This window comes from Oenanthe melanoleuca, chromosome 4A (genome assembly GCF_029582105.1).
Source record: "Oenanthe melanoleuca isolate GR-GAL-2019-014 chromosome 4A, OMel1.0, whole genome shotgun sequence".
Lineage (NCBI taxonomy): Eukaryota > Metazoa > Chordata > Aves > Passeriformes > Muscicapidae > Oenanthe > Oenanthe melanoleuca.
This window is the reverse complement of record NC_079338.1, coordinates 6,710,461-6,721,530: the sequence shown is the minus strand read 5'-3', so window position 1 is coordinate 6,721,530 and position 11,070 is coordinate 6,710,461. Positions and strand designations below refer to the sequence as shown.

At 41.3% G+C, this 11,070-nt stretch overlaps 2 protein-coding genes across 2 annotated transcripts; one reads left to right on the top strand and one right to left on the bottom strand.

Annotated features, from left to right (window-relative positions):
- Nucleotides 1-1,946: 1,946 nt before the first annotated feature.
- On the bottom strand, nt 1,947-7,819 carry LOC130253327 (basic proline-rich protein-like). The gene is made up of 3 exons (XM_056491824.1): nt 7,421-7,819; nt 6,164-6,269; nt 1,947-3,056 (listed from the first exon to the last, which is right to left on the bottom strand). Exons 1-3 carry the CDS (start codon nt 7,727-7,729, stop codon nt 3,046-3,048), a joined length of 426 nt encoding a protein of 141 aa, XP_056347799.1. The 5' UTR covers nt 7,730-7,819; the 3' UTR covers nt 1,947-3,045.
- Nucleotides 7,197-10,165, top strand: LOC130253326 (protein EOLA1-like). The gene is made up of 4 exons (XM_056491823.1): nt 7,197-7,466; nt 7,826-8,109; nt 8,985-9,198; nt 9,921-10,165. Exons 2-4 carry the CDS (start codon nt 7,857-7,859, stop codon nt 9,937-9,939), a joined length of 486 nt encoding a protein of 161 aa, XP_056347798.1. The 5' UTR covers nt 7,197-7,466; nt 7,826-7,856; the 3' UTR covers nt 9,940-10,165.
- The last annotated feature ends 905 nt before the right edge of the window (nt 10,166-11,070 follow it).

The window sequence follows — 11,070 nt, the reverse complement described above, 5'->3', positions numbered from 1 at the left end:
ATCCATCCCTCTTGTACGTCGACACTAACAAGAAAGTAAAGACACTTCCAGAGGAGTTAACACCTCATTCTGATGAGACTCATAGCAGGAAACTTGTTGGTTCTGAGCTCTGTATATGACCAATTCACTAATTTCAAAAAGTTATATCTGCATTCTTATCAATGAACATATAAATTCAAAATGTTCTGTTTTCATAGGCTAAACTTATGTAATCATGTTTTAAAATGTCAGCTTTTCTTTGAATGTTCACAAGTCAAAATACTTTATAACACTATACTAAAAATACAGAACTGTTATCAAAACCCCCCAAAATGATAAAACAAACAAAATAATCACAGTCACAGAGAGACTGGGGTTGGAAGGTGGCCCAACCCCCCTGCTAAAGCAAGGTCACCCAGAGCAGGTCATACAGGGTCATACATAGTCAGATTTTGAATATCTCCAGAGAAGGAGACTCCACAACCTCTCTGGGCAGTCCGTTCCAGCGCTCAGTCACCCTCACAATGATAGCAAAGAACCCACATGATAGCAAATAATTCAATTCACACAGAATTGAAAAGGGAGCATGCACAAATTAATTAGAGTTCAAACTGGAGTATAAATATGAACTTAGTCCTACAAAATATCAAACCTAAGAAAGTTAGGTTTAAAAAACCCATCAGATTCACAAGAAACCTGAACTTTAAGAAAATACTGAATAACGTAACAAGGTGAAAAAAGAAAAGTGATTCAACAAAGGAAGCGGAGATAATGAACTTACTACCACTGCAGCACTTAAATTTTTATTTTTAAAAAACTTACAAGTTAACTTCATAGGGCACTACTAGCCCTACATTTCTGGACATGCTCAAGTTGCCATCAAACCTGGAATTCCCTATTAGAAAAGAATATTTTGATCATCCTATTCCAGATTTATCACTTTGGCCACACTGTCCAGATTCCCTCTTTCTTTACATACAACCTGTAGGACTGGGCAGTGGATATTATGTTGCCTTTCAATTAAGCTTCTACTGTCAGTAAAACACTGAGGATTCTCAATACCTCTTTATCCAGAACATTCTGCTAGTGTTTTGCTGCCAGATATGCCAGAGACATAAGGTTTCGTCTACTTCTAACAAAACTAGCTTTTCTCTTTTTTTCCTCGTGATTAAATCGCTATTGGCCTCCAAAGAACTGGCATTCTTTCTTTACTCTGTGTGAAGACAACACACTGATTGAATGATTACACAGTGTAGTCCTCCCATAACATTATGTGGCTTTTTAGACCATTAGAATAAATTATTTTTGCTTGATCTTAGCATGCTTGAAGAGCAGGACTTACAGGTACTACAGAGGTGTTTGAACTTCTGGGGTAATGAAACAATGCAGGAGCTGCAGAAGAATTGCAGTGCTGGTAGTAAAGCAGGACTAGGATTGGAGCTGGGAGTAGGAAACCAAATTAGATCTAAATGAAGCACGTAGTAACATGAAGCTGAATACAGACAGTTCTTGATAACCCAAATACACAGTCCATTGAACTGCACAAGGCGTCAATGTCCTCCCTTCCCTCCCTTTAATGCAAAAACTTCAGTTACCAATATGGGACATTTTCAAGTTGATTTTTCAAGTAAAATATAGTGCAAGCTACTCAAATAATTTGTTGCGTCTGTTCTAATAATCGCTGTTTCTGCCCTAGAACGGAAGCAGAGCTCCCTCCGAGGAGCGGCACAAGGAGGGAGCCGGGCAGCGCTTGCCCCTGGCACAGCCACACCTCGGGAATGTTCCCTGGCTCCTGGCGCCACCCAGAGACACGCCACGGCGAGCCAGCAAAACCCCCTCTGGACCTGCTCATCCAACCAAAACGAAGGAAAAATGCGTATTAAACCTCGAAGAGGAAGAAAACCCCTCTCATTTAAGAGCTGTATGTTGAGCTCTCGTTTTGAGAGGGATACAAGGTATTTTATAGAGTTTATCTACAACGAAGGGGATATAAGCCCTCAATTCAAATCTATGTTCAGATTTTGGACAAAATCGACCTATATATCCTTTATATTTCTGCTTGCTGATGTATTAGAAATGAGGTTCGTTTGACATGTTTATTAGTGATTAGAACACAATATGAAGTACCCCAGTGTACATTTAGATTAACAGTGTAGGAATAACTGATAGCATTGCAAGTATACCTAAAGAAAGGTAAACCTTCATCTAAGTAGGCATATGTGATGAAAATGTACTGTATTTGCTAATGGGGACAATAAGGAAGTGGAAATCAAGACACCTGACAATTAAGAAGGCAATTAAGTCCAAAATATATATTTTAAAAAAAAATCCTGAAACCAACTCACAAAACTCATTCAATAATAATGACTCATTTAGTAATATACATAAGAGTTTATCAGGAAGAGGAAGTCAGAAGCTAACTATTTTTTAATTCTTATTTAGAATGATAAAACCAGTTTTAATCACCACACATCAAACCAAGCAATTCTGTATTTGACTTTTATACATTTTTCTAATCATCACAATCATAAACACGCACAGCAACTCTATACAGACATCTATAAAGTTTCCCCTTTATTGCAAATATTTTTAAACAGCAAGAACAGAAAAACAACCTGTAGAAGCTAGAAGCAAAATCTTCCCTGAATTCTTTAATAATTTTCTTCCCAGTATATAACAAATCATTCATTGATACCTGCTCTAACAGAGACTATACAGACACTAATATTCCACATCAACCAAACAAAAATTACCTCAAAGGCCCCCAAAACATAAGTAAAAAAACCCCTTCCCATCAAAAAGCCAAGAAGAAACAGAATTAAACTGACCCACTTCTCTCAGGGATGATAGCTCAGAGAGAAGGTAATTCAGAGGAAAACTGCATTTTCCATTTTGATTAGTGTTTTATCAATAGTCAAAGTAATGTTTTAGTCATAAAAGAACATACAGAACCAGTCAGAAAAAGCAATTGCTTCTGCACATGAATTCTTCTTCTTACAGCTCTTGTCAGGAGTATCTTTTGTGGTTAATTCAAAATGGTGAGGCAACTAATTTTCTCTTCTTTCTTTAGATGTCTCCTGATTAGATGGAATGAAAAGGTACATAGCCAAACTTTTGGAAGAACTTCCGAGCATTTTAAATGTCATAGAAAGTAGATTTTACTAAGGAAACAAATGAAGTCATTAATATTTTAATTTAGTAGTGCAAACATTCTATTACTTATCTATTAGAAATAGCTCTTTATGATTTTTTAAAACTCGCACTGACACCTTGCATCTTAAAAGAGATTGAAACTCCAAATAGTTATAAAGCTAGACAGACAGCATCAATTAGATGAAGGAAAGATACCTACTCCCTTTACAGCAGGACTGCAGATTAATTTTAAAAAAGTTTTCAGCATTTCAGAGGGCATGAACCCTGGTTGAGGACTTACGGCCATAAAAAGGTGTTGATCAGTCTAATCTTTTAAAATGTTTTATGCAGCAACATACAGCAGAGTTGGCTGTGGATTTGACATAATAATCAGCAGGGGAAGGAGAGCTCATTACTACAAGCTCTCCTTCCCCTGCACATTACCTCAGCACGAAGCCACATATCTCAATCAAAAAAAATTGCTATGGAGAGCTACACAAGTTGTTTCTAAATCAGCCAGCTTGGGGCTCAGCCTTATAGCTGCAACCTTCTTTTAACCTTCAGAAAAGCAGAAGGACCAGGATGGCCTCTAAATATTAGCCACCTATAAGTTTTAGAAATAAATCACTTGGCATATAAAAGTCACCAGCAGACCTGACCTCTCTCACACTAACACAACTGCTGCCCAGCGCAAACACATGGAAAATTCAGCAACAAGATCTAATGGAAAAGCGACAACCAGGACATCGTGTGGTGGTAGTTGAGGTCTAGGGGTGTCTAGCACATTGTAGAGTACTTAAAAGAACACTTAATGCTTTGGCCTCACCTCTTTAAAATATTTCTCAGACACAAGAAAACTTTCCTGAAAGTCACCAACAATCTATGACTATGACTATTTATAATGCCCAAATTTTTGACAAGGCTAGTGATGTCAGTGATGTGTTACAAACCAGAAATATGCTTTACTTGCAGGGTGTGGGGGGCAAGGTGTGTATAAAAAAAAGTAAGAGCCAAAGATTCAAATTTTCAGAGACTTGCTCAGAAAACAGTGTTGCAACAAACTTGGAAATAAGAGAATCATCTAAAGAACCTGGAGAATATGTTTACTGAACTAAGCTTAAGACATCATAATTTCTTATGATAAGTACAACAAAATACAAAACAGCGTGGCAAAATATAAGTATTATTTTAACTGTAATGATAGAATCAGAGACTGAGTAAAATTAAGGCAAAGGGGGCAAAATGTAGAAGGCTGACAGAAGTCCTTATGATGGAATTACTGCCAAAAGAATACAGTTGCAGCAGCACATTTCACATTGTTTGATGTTCTAAAATGCAGTGTATGTTCAAATGTCAGTACAGATTCTCATGAATGTCAACTATTAAATAGTGACCATTCAATATAAATAATTGTATTGAATTGTATTTCATGGGTTATTAACAGCTGAAATATTAGTTTTGACCCCCAGTTTCCTAGAACATACTGCACCACATCAGTCTCCACTTTGGAAATGAACTGTAGCCAATCAAGTCCCTTGACCTGATTCTGACACAAGATATCCCAGCCCCTATTGCTGTGCACTGAACCCTGTAAAATCAGCTACTAAGTGAATGTGACAAGGAACAAAGCAATGCTTGCCTATCTAGATGGGATCAGACCTGAGTCCTTATAAATGATGTACCAGGGATTGTTTTAGTTCCACAGAAAGCAGTAAAACATTCTGTAATGGGAATTATGTAGTTTTTGTTCTATCAAAATTAAGCTTAGAGACACTCTAAGGAAAGCTAACATAGAGGCACTGAAATGAAGTAGAAGTTACAGAAGCACAGACACAAGTTGCAGAATTTCCTGTTGGTGAGATTGTATGTGAGGTGCTGCACCAAGAGGAGATAATTTGGGATTAGTGTTAGCATGTGAAAGCCACAGTGACCAGAAAACAATAAAGTGCATCTAAGATGCCAAGCATAAGCTGATCATCTGCTGAGAATTAATTTTCTTTTTCATATTCAGTGCTATACACTTTGAATAATTTTCTTCAATCCTGAGAAAACCAGCTAAAGTCCCTTCACCACTCATCACATAAAAGGTTGAACAATACGCAAAGACTGCTAATTATAGAGCCTTATTTACATGCTGCTAGAAATTGTTATGTCTTCTGGTGAGTGTTCCAATATATGGAACGAAGTTTCTAAAAACCAAGTAAGACAGTTTTGTGAGAGCAGATTTTCAACATATTTATTCACCTTTGATAGTAGCACATGTATTTTCTGCTATTTATAATTTATTTAGAGCTGTCAGACTTGAGATTTTAAGTACCCTGGAGATGTTTCCTTAGATCAAGAAAAAAAATATCTATTTTATTTATGTGATGAAACACATGATACAAAATCATACTCTAAGGTACATGAACAAAAATAAAGCTGCTTGCACAACATGAAAACATTCTGCCTATATTTTCCCCAAAATAAATAACCCCTACATAAAACACAATTATACAGTGGAAAAATACCAAAAGCATATATCAAACCCCCCATGAACGCTCATTACTCACTTGCAACTCTAAACAGATTCAACAGGTTCTAATACTAACCATGCACATATAGTAAGATGAAAACAGCTTAAAGCAAAAAAAAGCATTTAAAGTAATAACCCAGTAAAAACCATAATGAATTTAAACTCACATAATCTATTAATTTCTCTTCTTATTATGATGTTATATAAAGAACTGGAATGACTCCATCTGGAACATTTTGAACAAGATATTGGAAATATCCAGGGGAAAAATGGGATAATGAAGCAGAAGTTTCAGAAAATGGCAGTAAGTAAAACTAAGTCTCAACAGTTAAATTCTGTAAGGCATAAAATACTTCAAAATACACAATATTCAGTCAAGGTATACTTAAAGCATATGCCAAAACCAGCTCTCATAAAAAGAATCACTTAACTCTGCAGTTACAAAATACTAAGATTACTTGTAAGGTTTTACCAATAAATATCCATTATTCACAAAGTTAGAGACCTGAACAAAAAAAAACCCATGACTAATCTTACCTTTTGCTATGGGAAGTTCCTCTGCCCTTCTAAGTATAGGATCCACCCATCTCTCGTTCTCAATGTAATTCCAGCAGATCACTTTACTCTTTTCACCTCTGAGTTCCTGGAATTGTTAAAGTAAAAAGAAAAGTCGTCATTACTTTTCCCCTTTGTGAATACTATCATTTTTTCTTTTCCGTCCCTAACACATTTCTTTTTCTTCTTGTCTGTCTGTCCTAACTCTCTCCTCCCTTTCTCTCAAATGTGTGCATGGCAAAGCTCCTCAAAAACTTCTTGTATTTACTGCCCTCAGCTGAAAGATAAGTCTTTATAGGAGAGATTAATCTCCAGGATTTTTATTTGGACACAGATACACCTGCAGTTTTTTTATCTTCTGTACCTGCAGAAATTTCAGGCAGGACTCAACTCTTCAACTTGCTGCGTCAGTAGCCATTTTTAGTATGTCTACCATAATGAGGTCACTTTGATTTGTATACCTTGGAAATTACCATGTACAAACATGTGTCCACTGACATAAAATATATATATAGGCTGCCCCTTAAAACGGAACACATACAGTGGGACTATACATCTTTTCTAACCCTCTCCTTTTCCAAATCATATTTTCCTGTAAGGTCTCTAGTTTTACAGTGTTCACTAGGCCCCCACACATTGGTCCCTGTTGTCAGGGGTCACACTGTGACCAGCACACACAAAACCGGTTGTCAAACAGTAACTGCGTTGTTCAAAACGCTTGTATTAGAAGGGCAAAGCCCTGACGAAAAACACGCAACTGAATGCAACAGGATACACGTAAGAGTGTCCTCAGAGAGCAGGGCTGGATGAGAACACTTTGGGAAATTCTGTCCCAAACAAACCAGTGGCTAAAGCAAGCAAGGAGGTGAACTGAGCCGCACTGAATTTTCATGTGCTAAATTACTTATAGTTATGACCAGAAGCGCGAAAGCCTTGCACCGCCCGGCTGCAGAGCCCGAGGTCCTGCGGACACGGTGCTCCCGGAGCAGGACAGCACCAAGCCCATCGCCCAAACCTGGCAGTGTCGCACCGGACACTCCCCGCGCAAGGCACACGCAGCTCCTCCCTTCCCTCTGCACCCACTGCCGGGCATCCACCACTCCTGACCGCCGAGAACCACGCCATAACGCCATTCCTCCTCCCGGGAGGGCCGAGAACCCGCAGGAGCGGCGCGCCCGCGCGCCCCCGCCCGCGATGCCGCCGCTTCCCGGCCCGCCCCGACCCGCTCCCGGCACCCACCGTCCGGGCGGGCCAGCAGAGCGGAGGGCGCGGAGCTGCGGCGCAGGTAGGTGGCGGCCCCGGGGTCTCCATGGCCGCGCGGCGGCGGAGCGCTCCCCCCGGGAGCCAATGCAGGGGCCCGGGCTGGGCCGGGCCACGAGGCCCCAGCAGCTCCGGCCGCGGGGGCAAGCATGGCCGCGAGGCGGCGGCCGGGACCGAGGCTGTGCCCGGCCGCGGGGGTGGCTGTTCGGGCGGCGCGGCCCAGCCGCGGCCCGAGCCCGGCAGAGCGGGGCCCGCGGGGCCGGACCCGCCCCTGGGGAGGCCGCGCATTTCCCTCCGCGCAGCTCCGCGGCTCCAGAGCCGGGAGCTTGTCACCGGCGTCGCCCGCTTGTGGAGACTGATTCCCGGGCGTCTATGTGTTTACAGAAAATAAACGGCTTTTGTTGCGAGCAGCACGATGAAATTCGGTTGCCTTTCCTTCCGACAGCCCTACGCAGGGTTGCTTCTAAACCAAGTCAAAACAGTAGAGACTCGCTGGCGTCCTTTGCTAGCAGGCTACAAGAACCGCACCATTGCTATTCATATAGCTGTTAAGGACTGGGAAGATGAAGCATGGAGAGAAATTCTTCAGAATAGGTTGGGCATGACACCGAAACAACTGCAAGATTTGTTGGATGACGGGGAAAAATTTGGCAGAGGAGTTATTGCAGGTAAGTATCCTTGGGTTGTATTTTCTAAGCAAACTTTCAGTTCCTTAACAGTCAACTCAAATACATATTGCAGCACTTTGCATGTCATTTAAGAGTATACATAAATAATTGCATAAATCCTATTTCAGTTTTACAGACCCCCCCCTTGTCACTTTTGGTATTTGGGCAGTGAAGTTTGTTCCTGTAACAGTGCAGAGGCAGTGATGTTTCACTGCATAAATTGTGCTGACCTATAGCAGAGGTTGCTTACTGTACACTTAAAAAGTTTTTATCCAGTGCTCATTTGTACTAATTTGTTGTAGGGTATCTTTATTACACCATCTTTCATTGTCATTTGAATACTTTTAGCTATTCCTGCACAACAAAATTATTATGTCACATACACTGAACATTGTTGTGGTTCTGTAGTGCTGAAAACTGTAGGTCCTACCTAATATGTAGATTTGCAGCCTTAACATAAATTGCATGCTTAATTGTGGAGTAGGTAGAAATTTCAAAATGGTTTAATGATTTTAAAATGTTAGTGGCTTGAGAGGAGCAGAGGAAGTCTTAGTGTTTACAGAAGCTGGTTCAAGGCCAAATGTAGCTCAGGAGTTTTGATAGCAGCTGTGTCTTGTTAGATGCAGGCTGCTTTTCAAATTCTGCATCTCTGGTTTGTGGTGATTTTCACTGTGCCCTCTCCCTTTTCTCCACCCCAGTTAAATCACGTGGACTTTTGCAGCAAACAGCACTGGTGGGAGGTATGCCTCCCCTCTGACAGTGCTTTTCTAGTAACACACTGGCAGTTCTCTGTGTCCTCAGGGAGGGCTACTCGTCTAAAACTTTTCTCTAGATCAAACTGGCAACTAATTTTTTATTTTAATTGTAAAATACAGGATTAATTGACGTTGGAGAAACATCACTATATCCAGAAAACCTGCCTCCTGAAGAGATTCTAGAGCTGGAAAACAAAGCTGTCCTCAGTAATCTAGAACAGAAATATTTGACTGTTGTTTCAAATCCCAGGTGGCTCCTGGAACCAATTCCTGCCAGAGGAAGAAAAGGGGTGTGGCAGGTGGACATTCCTCAAGAACTGATCCCTTCAGAATTGTAGGTGTTGCCCCTTACTATTATTGTTCCTGCCTAAATGCAGACTTGTATTTAAGATGCTGACTTGTGAATTACATCAGCATCTTGTTAGGACTCTATTCCAAAACTATTTGAAATGGCAAATTCATTTGAAGAACTGCTTGTTTGAGGCAAAACATACAAGATGTCTTTATGACTATTACAAGAAATTACTGTTTTTCTAGACTTTTCCAGTATAAACAACTAAGTAAAAGCCATTTTTAAAATGTATAGTTATGGATTGTGTGTTGATTTAAATATAAATTAAAATGATTTTTTGATACCTGCATCTCTGGTTATAAGAAAATGGTACTTAAAAACTAGCTGCCACAATGGGACATCTGTCCCAGACCATGCCTTGTCTTATCTTAAGGATAGATTCTTTTCATTCACACCTCAGGCACTGTCATGGGGTGACTTTGTCATGTTGAATGATATCCCCATTCGTTTGTTTAGCCCAGAAACAAGTTTTGTACCTTTAACGCTGGATTTGAGAGTGAAGGGGGGAAGGAGAAGTGATGGAATGTGAGGTAGTTGTTTTCAAAACATACAGATAGGAGTTTCATCGCTTTGTCTCTGGACTGTATTGCTGTGGTGAACAGCGGGAGAGAGCTCTCCTTTGCTTTTAGGTAGTTTTTGACTAACTGAAGCAGAGAAGTTCCCCAGACATTTTTTTTCCTTTTTCCTGGAATTATTTGAAGCAGCTCTGGACTGGGGACCTAGGGGGAGCACCAGGAGCTTGCACCTGTGGTCCATTGGGGCCTGGCCTGGGCAGTGGCATTTTGCAGAGCTGGAGGGACAGACTGAGCCAAGCTACCACCACCAGGAGAGACTTTCTGAATTTGTCATCTCTTCAGAACAGCGAGAGGTTTTGTTATTTGGTATTGGGGTGGTTTTTTTTGTGCTTGGCAGTGCTTTGCCTGTTGAATAAACAGTTTTTTTCCACTTCTCTCTGAGGAAATTTCTTCCCGAACCAGTTGGGGACGGGCTGCTTGGGTTTGCTTCCTGTGGGGGGTCCTTTGGAGGTTTTCCTCCCAAATTTGCCCTAAACAAGGACAGGCACACAAGATGTGCATATGATGGATATAGCTCTGTGACCTGACAGACTTTGCAGAAAGGCCATTTTGAGAAGATGCTGGCACAAAATGAAACTGAGCAAGTATTAAATTTTTTTCTCTTATTTAAGATGAAAAATACTAGTTATTTTTGAAAATCTAATACTGAATTCAAGACAAGTGTGAAGAAATACAAATAAGAGCCATTAAATTCACACCTTACATTACAGTGAAAATCCTTTTGATTTTCTGGAGCAAATCCTGAAAGTTTTTTGTGCCACACCTAGGCACAGCTCTAAGAACAGGACAAGTAGCAGAGCCTTCATATTCACTTTACTGGAGCACTTGGGAAACTGTCCCCTTAGACTACAGCACTTCTGCCAGAGCTGTGTGAGGTACCTTGCACCCCCAGTGCTGGCACCCAGGCGCCTGCATATGCCCTGTCTGAACCACATGTGGAGCTGGGCCATGACACCAACACAGACGAGCTGCTGCCAGCACAGCTGGAGGAGTGGGAAGTGACTGCAGGGCAGGGCTGTGTGAAGCAGAGCAGCTCCCTGGCCCCAGCCAGGCCCTGCTGTGCCTTGGCTGAAGGGAAAGCACAGAGGTTGGAGCTCCTCTGTGTTTGTCTGAGGAGCAGCGCATGGAGTTGTATGGGCACCACTGCCTCGAGGACTGCCTTGGCATTCTGCTTGGCAGGTGAGGCCTTCCCCAGTGCAGAGCTGTGCCTGTTTTCCCTTGGACCTGCTGTGCACAGACTGCTCTCCTCCTGGGAAGTGGCTTCTCAAGCTCAGCATCT